Source organism: Eumetopias jubatus, unplaced genomic scaffold (assembly GCF_037043125.1).
Source record: "Eumetopias jubatus isolate StellerSeaLion01/CBP00866 unplaced genomic scaffold, mEumJub1_p1.0 scaffold_7, whole genome shotgun sequence".
Taxonomy (NCBI): Eukaryota; Metazoa; Chordata; class Mammalia; order Carnivora; family Otariidae; genus Eumetopias; species Eumetopias jubatus.
The window spans coordinates 92836310-92855069 of NW_028274813.1; the positions used below are offsets into that span (position 1 = coordinate 92836310).

Here is an 18760-nt window from a genome sequence, read left to right on the forward strand (position 1 = left end):
CTCATTTCATGGATTGTGCACCACTGATCGTGTCAATTTATTAAGAAAGTGAAGTTGGACAGTGACAAATTGGGCAAAAAACTAAGGATTGCCATAGAAGTATGGAGCAGTTTCTATGGCAGCATGGCTGCTATTAGACTAAGTTCATTGTGTAAGAAAAATTACAATGTCAAATCTTCAATAAAATCCCAGTTAACATCCAATATTAGGGTAGGGCCAGAATAACAAGAAAAAAGCTGTTGTCTCTTCTCAAAGTAGAGGTCTGAGGAGTAGCCGTGGTAAATTATCTCTAGATCCGGATTCATCTGCAGATGACTCACAGGGGAGCTAGAAATGCAGGGACAGCCTGGATTGTAAATGAGGAGACAAAAGGGGCACACAGTTGCCCAGTGTAGCTTAGGAGAAGGTTAGAAAGCAACACATTTGGGCAAAATGAGCAGAGAGCAAGTTTTCCAAACAGAGCAGAGGGAACAGAGTAGAGTCTGCAGGGCCCCTGGAAGCACCAGCGATGATCTGGATGCACCAGCGGATGATCTGGAAGCCTTGGAGGCTGCCATAAAGGCCTCAGTCGAGGGGCTGTACAACTTCAGCTCTGAATGCCCTGGGCCCTGGGCCCTCAGGTTCCTGGGCCACGTTTCACTCTCTGCAGTAGTTTTATCCACTTAGAACTTGTTGTTTGGTTACCCACCCTACCACCACCAGGAATGGATGTGCAGCAGGAGTTGTCCTAAAGTTTGACAGCTATGGGCCACCTGCACACATGGTATTGAGGGTAATCCTAAGCACTAGCAGGAAGGAGGAAAGGGGAAGCCTCTTTGACTCTGGAACCAAGATCATCTGAGCCACAAAGAAAAGACTTCAGGCTGCAGGTACTATGAAAAATAAGTCTGGGATGAACCCTAGTGTCTAAGATGTTATTGATTGGTTATTTTCTTTTTTCATTTTCTATCTTTTGGCCATTCTCCTTGTATTTTTCATTATGCTCCAGTGTATTTTGCTTCTTTCTGGGAAAGGTGGCAGTTTATGTGATGCAGAGGCAGGAAGCAGGGTGATGGTGAGTGATGGAGACGTTGTGGCCAGGGTACCTCAGACTGACTATAAGCAGTGGTGTCTCCCTAGGGTGCCCAGCACTGCCTGGTCCCTGATTTCATGTCCAACCATTTGAAGAGCTGGTAAACTATCAGGAAGTCCACAGCCCCTGCAACCAGGGACAACTCTTGGAGAGGATTTATAAAGGAGAGTTGCTGACTTTGGGTTTGACCCTTACCTTTCCAAAGGGAGTGGAGAAGGGCTAGCTAGCCAGAGAGACCTGGGAACAGTGTTGGTCTCCATTGGCTGAAGTGGGACCCAGCTCTCTGTTCTACTCAAGATGACAAAGAGAAGGCAGTGGAAGGGTGAGTCTTTAGGGAACTCCAAAGATCAAATTGGAGGAGACCAATTTCAAAGATCATGCCAAGAAGTAAGAGCAGCTCCAGAAAAGAAATCAAGAGTCAAAAGCTGGAAGGAATTGAAAAAGAGTGTAAGTCGGTCTGGAGTATTGCCGTCGGAGCTCTGGAATGTCCTGGGTTTCCCCTTATAAGTCATTGCATGTGTGGGATGTGGGTGCATCGAGCTGGCTGAAAGTTAGGAGCAGGTAATATGCCATCCTCCCAGCGATGTAATCTTCAGTCCAGAGGTTGGGGCTGAGGAGGGTAGGGCATAGATATCAGCATATTGAGAAGTGAGTCAGGGGCAAAACAAATGGAATCTGACTGCGAGGATGAAGTGGGAGGTGATCGCAGAGTATACGCATGTGGGAAGCATTAAAATACCTTGTTGCTCACAGACCTCCACAATTTCTAAACACAGAATCCTGATTTCTCCTTTTACATCTGATGTCCTTTGGTATGTCTAGAGAGGTAGCTGTGTCCCCAGGCCACTACACTACTCCAAGTGACCCCAGATAGAACATCCTAGTGGTCTACAATCTCAGTCTAGGGGGGAAAGCTCTGGGAGAGCTCTGGTTTGTCCCTCAGGAACCCCTGGGACTGTGTGGGTGACTCTGCCTCCAATATTTGCAGGATCCAAGGGAAGAACACACACAGAAGCCTATGTGCCATTTTTTATAAATATTTAAAAGCTAATAGCTGTTAAAATATGTTCTATCCTGTTACAAATACACCTAGAAGCCCAGGATTCTTGGGCTTCCATGCAAGCATATGGGGCTGTCCTAAACTGCTGGGGCCTCACACATATTTGACACAAATAACCTCCCCTTGGCCTGGGGTGCTCACTCCAGCAATGTGACATGCCTCCAGGAGGATGGACACGGGGAAGGGATGCACGCAGGCCCTGGAAGCAAGTTCAGGGGTCTTTGAGCAGGGAATTCGAGGGTCCCAGATGCCTGGAGTGGGGCCTAGCAGGTGGCCTGGATTCTGGGTGGGAATGTCCCTTTGGCCCCATGTCTTCTCCCTTGATGTGGGGAGGAGGGAGATTGTAGGAGAGGAGGACCAGAGTGAGCCCTGTAAAACGTGGGGCCCATGGCAGGGCCTTTCTTGCTCAGGTCTAAGGGCAATACTGGCGATTGATGGTAGAGAGGTAGAAACCACCATTTCCTTCTATGTTTAAGGACCATAGTCTCCTCAGATCTCTGTGTTGCAGAACACAGGATTCCTCCTCTGACGTTCCCTCCCTCTAATAGTGGATTAATGATACCGCCGTCATTCCAGCAAGGAAGGAATCCCAGTTGGGTATGCAATGGCTTAATGACTTGGCTCTCAGTGGTCAGAGCTGCATGGTCTGGTCAGTCCTCTTACCCTACTCTGGTGAGCAGCACACAAAAGTTTTTGTTTTCCTTCTGATTTAAAGGGAGAGTCTTCATCCCCAAAGAAAAGCCCATAGAAACTCGTAAAGAAGAAAAAGTGACCCTTGACCCAGAACTGGAAGAAGCTTTGGCCAGCGCCTCCGACACTGAGCTCTATGATCTTGCAGGTTAGTCCTCAGCTCTGGGAAACTTCCCTGTGTGGCTCTGGCCCCCCAGGCACACACTGGCATGCCCAGCAGCAGCCTCTGAGCTTCAGTAACTACTGATCAGCATTGCAATACCAGGGTGACTTCAGCTATTATGTAGCCATTAGACTTGTTGCAAGTGACTTCACCTCTCTGAGCAAATCTTACTTTGCTGTATCTGAGCTGTAAAATGTAAATTCCTATCTCGGCTATAAAATGCCCCAATAATACCCTTGCTATAAAATTCAAGAGTTTGAGAAGCCAAAGAGAAGGAATCTAAAGGAGTGTTGAGAACCTAAACAATGAAATAATAGCCCTTACTCTGAGGAGCTTTCACATCTGGCATTTTATCACATTTTATCATCATAAAGTATCCGTGAGGTTCTTGCTCTTCCCCACAGTCGCTATTCCATTTTGATTGCCACAAAGAAGTCTGTTAGCCTAACCACAGAGCAGGAATTATTAACCATTACACCCACACAGTAATTAAAGCCATATTCAGCCCAATCTGCTCATCTTTTTCTAGTTCTCTAAACAGTAGCAACAAAATAATAATTGGTGTTATGATTTGAATTGGTCACACATGCAGATAGACAAAACACACATAGTATAAAAGAATGGGTAGTCAAGATGGTGGTAGGTCAGGGGTCAGCAAACTGCGACTTGCCTCCTGTGTTTGTAAATAAACTTTTATTGGAACATAGCAACACCAACAAAAGAATATGTCATGAAAGTAAGTTTCTCACCCTAAATTAAGTCCTCTCCCATTTCTACTATATCCTTCAAGAAAGATTCCATGCATCTACCAGCATATTTGTGCATTCTTTTTTTTTTTTAAAGGTTTATTTATTTGACAGAGAGCAAGAGCAGGAACACGAGCAGGGGGAGTGGGAGATGGAGAGGCAGGCTTCCCGCCAAGCAGGGAGCCTGATGCGGGGCTCGATCCCAGGACCCTGGGAACATGACCTGAGCCGAAGGCAGACGCTTAACGACTGAGCCACCCAGGTGCCCCGCATATTTGTGCATTAATGGGATGTGTTTTTTTCCAAGTGGGATGTAAATTTAGATTATTAGGGTTATTAGGTCACTACAGGATAAAGGTGCTTTAAAAAACAGATCATATTTGGGTGCCTGGGTGGCGCAGTTGGTCAAGCGTCCAACTCCAGATTTCATCTCAGGCCCTGATCTCAGGGTCGTGGGATCGAGCCCTGAGTTGGGACTGTCCTTAGTGTGGAGTCTGCTTAAGATTCTCTTTCCATTTCCCTCTACCCCTCCCACTTGTGCTCTCTTTCTCTCAAAAAATAAAATAAAAATAAAAAACAGTCCACGAGCCTTAGCAAGAATCCTCACATCTTTATTCCACTAAAAAACATTTGTAATAATAATCCATCCTCCCTCCCAGGAGAACCAGCTATGCCTTATTCTAATAGCATGCCTACCGTCTCAGCTACATCTTCGTTCCTCCTGTGATGAGATCAGTGGTCAATACTAAGTTCGCATATTTGAACCTCTCTCGGAAATCACTGCAGGAATTGAGGCACCTGCATCACACAGTTAAGGTGCTTTGCAGTGACCTTTCTTCTTAGCCCTGTGGTTGCTGTGGAGGGATCCTGTTATGGTTACTGCTCCTCTCAAGGGTTGTCTCATGGTTTCTACTAGAATTGCCCAAAGGGAGAATGCAGGGCTGGGCTTGAATTCCCAGGAAATGCTTGAGAAAGGAGAAAGAGGAAAACACCAATCATCTGGAAGAATCTAGATGCTGAAATTCATACAATAAAACCAGGGGAATAATCCAGATAGAAAACTGTCTTGTTCATCTCTGCTTAACCTCACTCCCTCATCAGATGCTCCCTCAGAACTCAGGAGGAAGCCCACCTGGGGGTGGGTGACAGCATCTTCTCTGGGGTGGTTCTTTCTGGAAGATCAGGAGCAGCCCCATGAGCGGATGGGCTGACAGCCAGTGAGGTTTAGATAGGATGGTCTAAAAATTCTAATGGTCTAAAAATTCGATTTTGTCAGTGCGCATATGAGCTGTCTGTTTGTGGCTAATCTGCTAGCCAGATTCACAGGAAACAGATAAAACAAAAATTAAAACTTGGCAATGGGAGCCAAATTATAATTAGAAGTTGCTTAGTGAGTATGGGGCCAAAGCAAGATATGTTTGGATGATCCGTGGCCTGTGTTTATCAAATAGGGCGTCTTCTCCCTAGACAGTGCCAGAAGCATAGTGACAAATTCTTATTTATTTAACAAGAATCTGTAAAGTGCTTAGAACAGCGTCTGATGCATGAGAAGTCATTTAAGCTTTGTAACACTTAAAGTATAATTATTATCCCTACCTTACCGCTAATGAAACATCCTCAGAGGCATTTAGTAACTTCCCAAGTCACAGAGGTAGTATGGGACAGAACCAGGATTCCAACTCTGGCTGACTGCTCCTGAGTGCCACTCTTAACCCTAGCCTTGTCAGCTGTAAGCATTTGCCCTTTATTGGGCTGCTGGCTGCCTCCCTGCTCCTGATGTGTAGATTACACTATGACTGATGAGCTCTGAGATACTCCACTGCCTCCTGCTGACAGATTACCTGCCCTGGGATCTTTCTCCAGGTGGTCAGTCTCATCTGTATAATTTCATTAGCAAAGGGGGCACTTGCCTTTCAGCCTGCCTAGAGCTCATGCTGACCCAGTGCCGTTTCTTGCATCCTTTGCTGCCTCCTGGTGTAAGCTCCCCATAATACAGGAGTTGCAAAATCTTCAGTATGCTTATCCCACCTTTTATTGCTGACATCTCTTTTATTTCCCATTCTAGGATGCTCTAAACTGGAGAGGACAACTGCTGTTGGTACTGAGAGATTGGGGCGGCTTTCATTGAAAGAGGCCCATGATCTTTCTGCCATTTGCTATAATCTGTATAATGTTAGATCTTAGAGTATCCTTAGACTCAGTCCCATGCTCACATTTTACAGATGAGAAAACAGAAGCGTTGAGTCTATTTAACTAGGAGGTCTAAGCAAGTTTTCAGTAATTTGGGGGCATAACATAACTTGACCATTGTCCTGCAGATCCTAAATGATTCTACCTGTATAGCCACAGAAAGACCTGTGAAGATCGCTGGTGGCGATGGAAAAGGATTGGAAAGGGATTTTTTTAAAAATATGTAAGCTTAGGGGGCCGATTGGGAGAAAGAAACCAATAGTGCAAACTGTTTTGATACTAAAAACTGACAAGTGTCTTTTTGAAATAAAGAACCAGTCCCTCTAAAAAAAAAAATATGTAAGCTTATTTAATACTACATGTGTCCCATAACACTATGCAAGGCAAGGGGGTTCTGGAGACTTACTTGATGATATGAAGAATTGATCTTCAAGGGGAAAATTAACATTTCAGACATCTTAACATGCCTTCCCAAACATATATTTACTGATTATCTTTGTTTCTAGCTGTTCTCGGAGTACACAATTTACTCAACAATCCAAAGTTTGATGAAGAAATGGCCAGCACTAAAGGTGGCAAAGTGCCTGTGAGAAGTAAGTTGATGTAGAGTCTGTGGTTTGTGAAACTTGGGAGCTCCAGGTTGTTGTTGTTAAGAGGGAGGCCTGTTGACTGGGCTGCCAGTTGAATCCAGATTTCCATCTTGCAGACTTTGCAGGTGGATTCTGTCAGTTCACCAAGGATAAATCCCTGGGCTTTGAGCAGTCAAACCAGAATAGGGAAGCCAATTATCACAGTTCTGTTTTGCAGCGTATTGTACCAATCAGGCGTGTTTTGCCCAGAACATACTCTTTGGTAGGTCTGTTTAGTCAAAATATAAAATTACTGATAAAAAGGTGACATAGGGGTGCCTGGGTGGCTCAGTCGTTAAGCGTCTGCCTTCAGCTCAGGTCATGATCCCAGAGTCCTGGGATCGAGCCCTGCATTGGGCTCCCTGCTCAGCAGGAGGCCTGCTTCTCCCTCTCCCACTCCCTCTGCTTGTGTTCCCTCTGTCACTGTGTCTCTCTGTCAAATAAATAAATAAAATCTTAAAAAAAAAAAAGGTGACATAGTCCACACAGATTGCAAACAGTTTCGTGTTCCTAATGATGTTTTTTAATCAACTATAGTATTTTTGATAAGTTTCCTTCTCTATTTGGGTGTCTTTTTGTCTCAATAATGGATGCAGGTCATTAGAATTTGAATACCCACTTCCCCCATGAGAGCATGAAAGACACATGGGCATAGACTTACTGGCACAGAAAGTTTGAGACCACAATTCTCTGTATTAGCATTTCCTGGAGAAGTGTACAGTTTATTAGACTCTATCACTGACTCATTCATTAGTCATCTACTAAATACCTACTATGCGTCAGGAAGGTTCTAGGCTTAGGTACAAAGATAAAAAATGGTCTCTGCCTAAAGGAACTTACCTATCCAGGGTTAGGATGGACCAATAATCAGGTCATTTTGCTACAGTGTGATCCAGGCTGTAAAAACTTACAGAAGATCACAGCTTTTCTTAGATTAATTTTATTTTATTCTCTTTGAAGGAGTTTGAGCAGGTGCTTTCTAGACTTAGCAGCATATTTACAAACCATCATTTATACTGGGCTATTTATCCAGACAATAAGCAATGTTACTTTTTTTTTCTTTTCGGCTTTTAATACGTGCAGATGAAAAGTGTTTATCCTTTTTAACTTCAGTATCAAAGGGTAACATTCTGGCAGCATGTTTGCTATTAAAAGTCTGGTGCATCATCTTCTGGACTTTTTTGCATATACATATCATTAACTTTTTTAAGACTATTTTTTAAGGGAAATTTTAGGTACATGGCAAAATTAAAGATTTCCCATATACTCCCTGCCCCCAATTCATGCACAGCCTCCCCCAGTATCAGCATCCCCCATCCGAGTGGTACATATATTACACTTGATGAACCTACCTGGACACATCATTATCATTCAAAGTCCATTGTTTACATTCAGGTTCACTCTTGGGGTTGCACATTCTGTGGTTTGGAGAAATGTATGGTGACACATAGCCACAATTATAGTATCATGCAGAGTAGTTTCACTCTCCTAAAAATCCTCTCTGCTCACCTATTCATCTTTCTCTCCCCCTAGCTCCTGATGATTTATTCTATAGTTTTGCCTTTTCCAGACTGTCATATAGTTGGAATCATACACTGTGTAGCCCTTTCAGATTGGCTTCTTTTTTTTTTTTTTAAGATTTTATTTATTTGTTTGACAGAGAGAGAGACACAGTGAGAGAGGGAACACAAGCAGGGGGAGTAGGAGAGGGAGAAGCAGGCTCCCCACTGAGCAGGGAGCCTGATGCGGGGCCCAATCCCAGGACCCTGGGATCACGACCTGAGCCGAAGGCAGGCGCTTAACGACTGAGCCACCCAGGCGCCCCTCAGATTGGCTTCTTTCACTTAGTAATATACATTTAAGTTTCCTCCATGCTTTTTCAGGCTTGATAGCTCATTTCTTTTTAGCACGCCATAATATCGTATTGTAAGGATATATTTATCCATTCACTTACTGAAGGACATCATGGTTGCTTCCAAGTCTTGGCCATTATGAATAAAGCTTTTGTAAACATCCATGTTTGGATGTTTTTGTGTGGATATAAGCTTTCAACTCCTTTGGGTAAACATCAAGGAGCATGATTGCTAGATGGAATGATAAAGTATGTTTAGTTTTGTAAGAAACCACCTAACTGTCTTCCGAGGTGATTGTAACATTTTGCATTCTCACTAGCAAAGAATGAGAGTTTCTATTGCTCCACTCTTAGCTAGCATTCGGTTTTATCAGTGTTCCAGATTGAGGTTATTCTAATAAGTGTGTAGTAGTATCTCATGATTTCAATTTGCATTTCCCCAGTGACATATTATGTGGAGCATCTTTTCATATGCTTGCTTGCCATCTGCATATCTTCTTTTGTCAGGGGTCTGTTAAGGTCTTTGGCCCAATTTTTAATCAGGTTGTTGTCCTATTTTTGAGTTTTAAGAGTTCTTTGTATATTTTGGATAACAATCCTTTATTAGATCTGTATTTTGCAAGTATCTTTTTTTCAGAATAGAAAATTTTAATTTTAGTGAAGTCCAGCTTATCAATTCTTTCTTTCATGGACCAAACCTTTGGTGTTGTGTCTGAAAAGTCATTACTAAACCCTAGGTTTTCTAGATTTTCTCTTGCATTATCTTCCAGGAGTTTTATAGTTTTGCATTTTACATTTAGGTGATACATTTTGAGTTAATTTTTGTGAAGAGTATAAGGTCTGTGTCTAGATTCATTTTTTTTTTTGCATGTGGTTGTCTAGTGCTAGCACCATTTGTTGTAAAGACTATCTCTTCTCCATTGTGTTGTCTTTGCTCCTTTATCAAAAATGAGTTGACTATATTAATGTGGCTCTATCTCTTGGCTCTCTACTCTGTTCTGTTGATCTATTTGTCTAGTCTTTCACCCCTGCCACACAGTCTTGATTACTGTAGCTTTATAGTAAGTCTCAAAGTCTGGTAGTGTCACTCGTCTAACTTTGTTTTTCATTTTCAATATTGTGTTGGTTGTTTTGTGTCTTTTGCCTCTCCATATAAACTTTAAAATTAGTGTGTTGATGTATACAAAATAACTTGCTGGGATTTTGACTGCAATTGCATTGAATCTATAGCTCAACTTGAGAAGAAGTGACATCTTACTAATATTGAGTCTTTCCCAGTATCTCTCCATTTAGTTCTCTTTATTTTTTTTAACGATTTTATTTATTTATTTGACAGAGAGAGAAACAGTGAGAGAGGGAACACAAGCAGAGGGAGTGGGAGAGGGAGCAGCAGGCTTCCCGCGGAGTAGGGAGCCCGATGTGGGGCTCGATCCCAGGTCCCTGGGATCATGATCTGAGCCGAAGGCAGGCGCTTAACGACTGAGCCACCCAGGCGCCCCTCTTTTATTTTTTTCAGTAAAGTTTTGTAGTTTTCCTCATATAGATCTTGTACATAGTTTGTTATATTTATACGTATTTCCATTTCCATTAACTTTTTTTCAAATTGTGGTTCTCTTCTTTTATCAGTACATGTAGGTTTGCCTCATTCTTTTAATGAATAGGTAGCACCTTATGTGATTATGCTATAAGTTATTTAGCCATTTTCACATTGATGGGCATTTTGTTTATCATGTTTTGCTGTCACAAGTAATACGTCAGTGAACATCCCTGAATATATGTCTTTATGTATCCATGCTATTTTTGTCTGTAGATTACACTTCTAGATACATAATTACTGGGTCATAGTGTACCCATATTTTATATTTTGGTAGGTGAGGCCAAATGACTCTCCCAAAAAGTTTGCATCAGTTTACATTCTCACCAACAACATAAGACAATGCGTTTTACTCCACATTGTTGCCAATTGTACATGTTATCTCTTTTTACATTTTTTTTTACTAGTCAAAAGGTATTTCATTTTTTAATTTCACAGTTTAATGACTTTTTATATTTTTGGTTGAGTGTTAGAGACTCTTCTGATCTTATTATTTGTTCATTTTTAATTGGGTTGTCTACTGATTTGTAGGAGCTCTGTGTATATTGAGATATTAATACTGTGTATGTTAAATATATGCTGCAAACATTTTCTTTTAACTGCTTTTGAGATTGTTTCATTTTGCCTTTCTACCCGTTTCTCTTCCCATATCTTTGTCAAGATTAAATCTCCAAAATGGATATCAGAGAAGGGTGGGGTATGGTCAGGAGGCCAGAGAGGGCACCTGGCTGGCTCAGTTGGTAGAGTATGCGACTCTTGATCTCAGGGTCATGAGTTTGAACCCCATGTTGGGCATGGAGCCTACTTAAAAAGAATAAGTAATAAGTAAGTAAATAAATATACTTTTTTAAGATTTTATTTATTTATTTGACAGAGACAGCGAGAGCAGGAACACAAGCAGGGGGAGTGGGAGAGGGAGAAGCAGCCTTCTGCGGAGCAGGGAGCCCGATGTGGTGCTCGATCCCAGGACCCTGGAACCATGACCTGAGCCGAAGGCAGACACCTAACAACTGAGCCACCCAGGCGCCCCAAATAAATATTTTTAAGAAACAGTCCAGAGGAATAGTATGGTTTTGGAAATAAAAAGACTCTTCTTCTTTTTTGCATCTCAGATCCTGTGGCTTGATTATTATAGTCTGAAAGTGGTCCATGTACAGCAGCAATAACTGCCCCTTTGAAACTGTAACTCAGAACCATACCATTCCTGTGTTTGCTTTGTTGAGAATAAGCTGTACTATCATTGATATTAGAGTATTATTGGAATCAGAGCATGGAAGGAAAGATCATTTTTGGGGAAGTCATCTCTGATTTTGGCAGGAGAACCCTTACATTTTCTTTTTAAAATTAAAATTTGTAAAAAAATAAATAAGCAAAAATAAAATTAAAATTTGTGTGTTAGATGTTGTCAAAGGTGAGAAGGTCAAGCCAATATTTGAGGAACCACCCAATCCTACCAATGTGGAAGTAAGTCTACAGCAGATGAAAGCCAATGATCCCAGCCTGCAAGAAGTCAACCTCAACAACATTAAGGTACTTCATTATGATTATTGTCAGTCACTTGATTTATCATGAGGTTAGAAAATTTAATGGCAATGACCGATTGCCTGCTTTCACACCTGTGTCCAATCCCTTGTAGTCACCAGTTTTGAGACAAGATATCCTGGTATTCAAAAGAAGAAATTTTTTAAAAAGTGGTTTCTGGAATTCTTTGGAAAGAATCTTAGTATTTATGTTAAACATAGAATATTGGTTATCTACTGCTGGGTAATAAATTACTCCAAAACTTAGAGGCTTAAAACAATAAACGTTTGTTATTTCACACAGTTATTGAGTATCAGGAATCAGGACCGAGCTGGGTAGTTGTGGCTCAGGATCTCAAGTGAGGCTGTAGTGAAGCTGTTATCAAGGTCTGCAATCATCTGAAGGCTTGACTGGGGCAGAAGGATCCACTTTCAAGATGGCACACTAATATGGCTGTTGGCAGGAGGCCTCAATTTCTCACCACATGGCTCTCTCCTTTGGGCTGCCTCAGTGTCCTCAACTATGACAGTGTGCTTCCCCCAGTGCAAGTGGTCAAAGAGAAAAAGAAAGAGCAAGCAGGAAGCCACAGTGCCTTTTATGGCCTATTCTCTGAAGTCACAATTGTCACTTCTGCTTTATTCTATTTGGTAATTAGTCATGTTACTCTCAAAGGGAGGGGAAGGAGGGGTATGTGTGAGATAGAAAGAGAGGGAGAACATTGCCTGATACCTATTTTGTTACTTCTTTTTGGGCCAACATCTGCCATTTAATAATAACAACTGACTTGTATTGAGTACCCACTATGTGCCATACCCTTTGCTAAATACTTGAAATTCATTACAGTAGTCCCTTGTTATCTGTGATTTTGCTTTTCATGGTTTCAGTTAGCCGCAGTCAACCACAGTACAGAAGTAGGTGGTCCTCCTGACATACTGTCAGATCAGTAGTAGCCTAACCTTGTGTTATAATGCTTATGTCATTCACCTCACCTCACCACCGGGGCATTTTATCATCTCACATCATCACAAGAAGAAGAAGGGTGAGTATAGATATATTTTGAGAGAGAGAGAGACCACACTCATATAGCTTTTATTATATTTTTACAATTATTCTATTTAATTATTGATTACTGTTGTCAATCTCTTACTGTACCTAACTTATAAATTAAACTTTATCAGAGGTATGTATGTATAGGAAAAAACATAATATATATTGTGTTTAGTGCTATCTGTGGTTGCAGGCATCCATGGCGGTCTTGGAACATATCCCCCATGGATAAAGGAAGACTGCTGTATCTCATTTAATCTTTAGTGGCACTTAAAGAGGTTAAGTTGCTCATGGCCACAGAGCTAGTCTGTAGTGCACCCAGGACTCATTCAACCTCTAGTGCACCCCATACTGCCTCCCTCCCAGTGGTCAGGATTGTGCTGAGTGCTGTGGAAGAGAGAATAAGATTCATTTGGTCTTTATTCTGGAAAACTTATATTAGGAGAAAGACACTAAATAAATAACTACAACATGATATGGTAAACTGACAAATGTTATGGAATTGCAGGTAAGGAAATTTTCATCTGGCTTAGGAGAGTCAATAAACAAAGGAGGTGATATTTCAGCTAGGTCTTGAAAGATGAATAGGAATTAATCAGAGAAAAGGACAATAGAATCTCCAGGCAAAGGGAAAAGCATACCTAAGAGTTTGGAGGAGAGAAAGACCATGATATGTTTAAAGAATGGCAAGTAGATCAGTCTGGCTAGAATATAGAGAATGAAAGAGAAAAGGAGGGAAGTTTGGTATGTGCATAATTTCTTGGCTAAAGTGAACAGGAAGGTGATGCCAGAGAATGTCTTATTGTGTTAGATTCCCTTATTAGACACTAAGTGGTGCTATTGGCCCAGGATGGCTTGGTTGCTGGACAATGGCTAATGAGTCTTTTAGAAAGAATTTCATGCATTTAGCCATCTAAACCCATAAGGAATTTAAAGGCTGTGGGTCCTTGACTTGGGGTAGGGGGAGCTACAGAATGATTTATCAACTGTCTATGTCTTCCCCATTTTAGAACATTCCAATTCCAACCCTGAAGGAATTTGCAAAAGCTCTGGAAACCAACACTCACATAAAGAAGTTCAGCCTGGCTGCAACCCGTAGCAATGACCCTGTGGCGATTGTGAGTAAAATTTTAGAAAATGAAATTTTTTTTAGAAATATAACATGAGGGGTGCCTGGGTGGCTCAGTCAGTTAAGCAGCTGCCTTTGGCTCAGGTCATGATCCCAGGGCCCTGGGATCGAGCCCCGCATCAGGCTCCCTGCTCAGCAGAGAGCCTGCTTCTTGCTTTCCCTCTGCCTGCCACTCTGCCTACTTGTGCTATCTCTCTGTCAAATAAATAAATAAATAATATCTTAAAAAAAAAAAAAAGAAATATAACATGAGGGCACCTGGGTGGCTCAGTTGGTTAAGCGACTGTCTTCGGCTCAGGTCATGATCCTGGAGTCCCAGGATCGAGTCCCGCATCGGGCTCCCTGCTCGGCAGGGAGTCTGCTTCTCCCTCTGACCCTCCCCCTTCTCGTGCTCTCTCTCTCTGTCATTCTCTCTCTCTCTCTCTCTCAAATAAATAAATAAAATCTTTAAAAAAAAAGAAATATAACATGAAAGTATTTAATTCAATAGAAACTATTTTTAATTTGTTTTACCAATTAACAATTTTTAGATCTGGTAAATATATTTTCTACACAGTTAAACACAATCAGTTATAATGAGACAATAAAACAGAAGCCAAATGTCAGGCACTTCGAATTAACTAAAATTTTGTGAGCGCTACACTTTTAGGAGAAAGAAATAAGATTGGATTAGTCATTGCTAAATAAACATTTAGATTTTGCTCTGTGCTTAGTACAAGTTTTCTGAAACTTCTGTATCTACATTAACATTCTGTCACGTCAATGGATATTAAAAGACCCCCAACTCTACAGGAACTCAGCACATATAAAAGTATATTTCATTTTAGTCTTTGAAATGGATTAGTATGTTTCAAAAATATCCAGATTTTAAAATCTTTTTTGACACTGTTAACCAGAATGTGAAAAAATAACCAACCGAAAGCCGGTTCCTTCCATGCATTTCAGGTAATTCAGCTAAATAAGGAAGCCCCTGGACCCAAGTAAATACTACAACTATTAGCACCGTCAGTACTATTACTATTAATAGCTAACATTTCTTGGGCAATTAGTAAATGCCAGCAGTAATCTCGGTGCTTTACACATGTCAGCTCACTTAATCCTCACCGTAATACTATGAGGTATGTTTTATTATTAGCGCCCACTTTAACAAATGAGCAATCTGAGGCTCAGAGAGGTTAAATATCTTTTCCAGGGTAACACAGCCAGAAGTGGCACCACCAGGTTTATCTGGTTCTACAAGCAGGATGGTTTAGCCATCAAGCTATGCTGTATCTATACACAGTGTCTCCCTGTGATACATTTGCTAAAATATGTCAATATGGGGGAGCCTGAGCATCAGCCTGTTGTTCTACAGCATCTCATGCTCAGCTCAGCCCTTGAATCAAGCTAGAAAAACAAGTTTTCTTGACTTGATGATGTGATTAAAAGTAACATGTCTGTCAGAAGACCTAAAATAGCATTAAAAACAGGTGACATGGGGACTCCCTGGGTGGCTCAGTCGGTTAAGCATCTGACTCTTTGGATTTCGGCTCAGGTCATGATCTCAGGGTCATGAGATCCAGTCCTGAGTCAGGCTGTGCCCTGGGCGTGGAACCTACTTAAAATTCTCTCTCTTTGCCTCTGCTCCACCCCTAAAAAAATAAAATAAAATAAAATAAGAAAGTAATGGCTAACTATCACAGGGCTGGCCCAGAGTAGATGTTCAAACATCGCTTGTTAAATGAATGAATGAACATGCCCTCTGACCTCTCAGCAATCAAGAATATTTCCATGCTGACCACAGCATATATAAAATAAGTACTCACGGAAGAAGGACTAAGCTACAGAATTGATGTTTTCACCAGCAGTTATTACATACGTAAATGTGTAAGTTGAAAGCAGTTTTGAATTTGAAAGGTATCATTAAAATAGAAAAAGAGCAGAACCAGATCATTGGTAAAGGTGAAATTAACAATTTAAGGATTTTTTTCAGTATACAATTTTTACAATCTCTGTCATTTAGTAGATTTGTTTTCAATAAAGCAAAATATTCACAGTACATTTGTATGTAAGTAACTAAAGGGATGAATAAAGAAATGATTTTTTTTCTGAGCCTAGGTGGCTCAGTCATTAAGCGTCTGCCTTTGGCTCAGGTCTTGATCCCAGGGTCCTGGGATCAAGCCCCGCATCGGGCTCCCTGCCCAGCAGGAAGCCTGCTTCTTCCTCTCACACTCCCCCTGCTGTGTTCCCTCTCTTGCTGTCTCTCTCTCTGTCAAATGAATAAATAAAATCTTAAAAAAGAAAAGAAAGAAATGGTTGTCACTTCAATATAATACATTACAGTAAAATTGCAGGGATGGAAATATATTATAGGCCATCGTCGACAGCACTAGCAAATAGTCTAACTCTTCTACCCGGTCAAATAGATAACTTGCTAAATGGAGTAAATAAATTCTAAATCTAATAAACTCTTCAATACTGTTTTTAATGCAGCAACCATGTGTTGATTGCATACCATGTGACAAGCACACCACACAATTGTAAGGAATAGTTGCAGTCCTTAAGGGTGTGAAGAGACAAGCCTCTCTGGCCTGATTCCTAGATGGCTTACTATGGTCCAGACCTCACCTGGCAGCCCTCAGATGGTTCTCCTTTCAGCCATGCCAGAACCTTTCTGTAGGTTGAAAATTGATTACCCCAGAGGCAATAGAGATCTTCAAACGGTGATTATGACTGAACAACTCACTGCAAAGAATTAAAGATGGGGGCACCTCCCTGGCTGGCTAGCTCAGTTGATACAGCATGCAGCTCTTAATCTCGGGGTTGTGAATTTGAGCCCCACTTTGGGTGTAGAGATTACTTTAAAAAAGAGAGAAGAAAATAATTAAAGACCAGTGTTAAAGCAAAGAGTTTCAAGAAATTTTTCTTTTTAAAATTCGGAAACAGAGGGGCGCCTGGGTGGCTCAGTTAGTTAAGTCTTCAGCTCAGATCATGATCCCGGGGTCCTGGGATCGAGTCCTGCATCAGGCTCCCTGCTCCCAGGGAAGCCTGCTTCTCCCTCTCCCTCTGCCCCTCCCCCACTCATTCTCTCTCTCTCTCTCTCTCTCTCTCTCTCTCTCTCTCCCCCCCTTGTGTCAAATAAATAAATAAAACTTTTTTAAAAACTGCAGAAAATAAAGTTCAGAAATGGATTCAGTGAGGCACTTGTGGGGTTATTGTGAACGTAGGCAAATTATGTCTATGTGAGATGGCATTATCCCCATTCTATAGATGAGGCAACTGAGGCTCATAGAGCTTGAGTAACTTCACTGAGATTACCCAGCATGTAGACTAGCCAGGAAGTGCATTTAAGTGACCTATAATCAAGTTCAGTTCACAATGCCCCAAGCACTTCCGTGTAACCACATCTCTAGCAGGGAGCAGAAAATGTCCAAATACATTAAACGCTTTTACAGGGCACCTGGGTGGCTCGGTCGTTAAGTGTCTGCCTTCAGCTCAGGTCATGGTCCCAGGGTCCTGGAATCGAGTCCCACATTGGGCTCCCTGCCTGGCAGGAACCCTGCTTCGCCCTCTCCCACTCCCCCTGCTTGTGTTCCCTCTCTTGCTATGTCTCTGTCAGATAAATAAATAAAATCTTCAAAAAAAATAAAAAATAAAAAACGCTTTTACTATTAATAATAATGCCACATAAAAGTCAAGAGTTTAGGAGAACACTGTCTATAACAAATAAAATGAGAGCCCCTCTCCCACTTCACCTGCTTGTGTTCCCTCTCTTGCTATGTATCTGTCAAATAAATAAAATCTTTAAAAAAAATAAACACTTTTACTATTAATAATAATGCCACGTAAAAGTCAAGAGTTTAGGAGAACACTGTCTATAACAAATAAAATGTAAGCTACATGTATGATTTAAAATTTTTCTGGTAGCCACATTAAAAAAAAGAAATAGATGGAATTCATTTTAATAATATATTTTATTTAAACCAATATATCCCAAATATTATCATTTCAAAATATAATTTGAAAATGTAATAAGGTATTTTAATTACTTTTTTTCATACCACATCTTTGAAATCCAGTGCAAGTTTTCCATTTACAGCATGTCTTAATTCAGACCAGCCATTTTCCAAGGGCTTAAGAGCCACATGTGTCTTGAGGCTACCCTTTGGATGGTGCAAGTTTGGACAATGCAGGACACTGGATTTCCATATAATCCTGTAAAGTACAGAAAGCAAAACCTTTTCTTTAAAAATATATTTCTACTGTAACTGTTTATATAACATTTAAGAAATTGAGTCTTTGTTTTACTGATGTTATCCCCAGCACATGTAATAGATGCTTAAATATTTGCTTAACTGAAATTAACTTGGGCCTGCAGCCCAGGGTTATGTTTGGCTGGGTCTCCCCTGTTTTGTTTGGTATGAGAAAAGTGTTTTCTCAAGTTTAGAAGAAAGTGGCAAGATCCTGGCTACTTGCCAGGAAGTCCTGCAGCCTTTTTTTTTATAAAGGCCTAATTGCTCCAACATTTTGTTATTCTAATAATGAACATAATTCTGAAGCCTGGAGCGTCCATAAGGAAAAGCCTGATGCATTTCCTTCTGATGCTCTAATTAAAATGTGTACATTTAATTCTAATTAAGGACCTAGCAATGAATAAATGCACTTTAATTTACATGGTGTACAATAATGTCAGTCCAAATCTTCGAGCTTTCTTTGCACTTAAAGCAACTGCTTGACTAATATACAGTATTATTCTTCTAGTCTGGTGCTTCTCAACTCAGGGTAATTTTGCCCTGCAGGGGACATTTGGCAGTGTCTGAAGCTATTTTTTGGTTGTCATGACTGGGAAGGGTGCTATTGGCATTTAATGGGTCTCAGAAGCTGCTAAACATCCTGTAGGACACAGGACGACGTCCCACAACAAAGAATCCTCTGGCCTCAAACGTCATTGGTGCCAAGGTTGAGAAATGCTATTCTGGTCCCAAGTTAGATTCCTTCTCTTCCTTCTCCCTGTGTTTTCCACCATAAAAATAATTAAAATAATTAAGAAGTTCCTTTTTCCATTCCCCAGAGCAATCAGTATTAGCA

General features: G+C 41.1%; 1 protein-coding gene across 4 annotated transcripts in view; it reads left to right on the plus strand.

Annotated features, from left to right (window-relative positions):
* The window catches only part of TMOD2 (tropomodulin 2), a 49319-nt gene that overhangs the window by 17454 nt on the left and 13105 nt on the right, over positions 1-18760 (plus strand). For 3 of the 4 annotated variants that reach the window (XM_028100286.2, XM_088024793.1, XM_088024794.1), the window contains exons 4-7: positions 2848-2970; positions 6428-6514; positions 11396-11526; positions 13575-13682. In XM_028100286.2, coding sequence (XP_027956087.1) covers positions 2848-2970; positions 6428-6514; positions 11396-11526; positions 13575-13682 — 449 coding nt within the window. The remainder of the gene's footprint in view (positions 1-2847; positions 2971-6427; positions 6515-11395; positions 11527-13574; positions 13683-18760) is intronic. The other variant, XM_088024795.1, reaches the window with a different exon arrangement.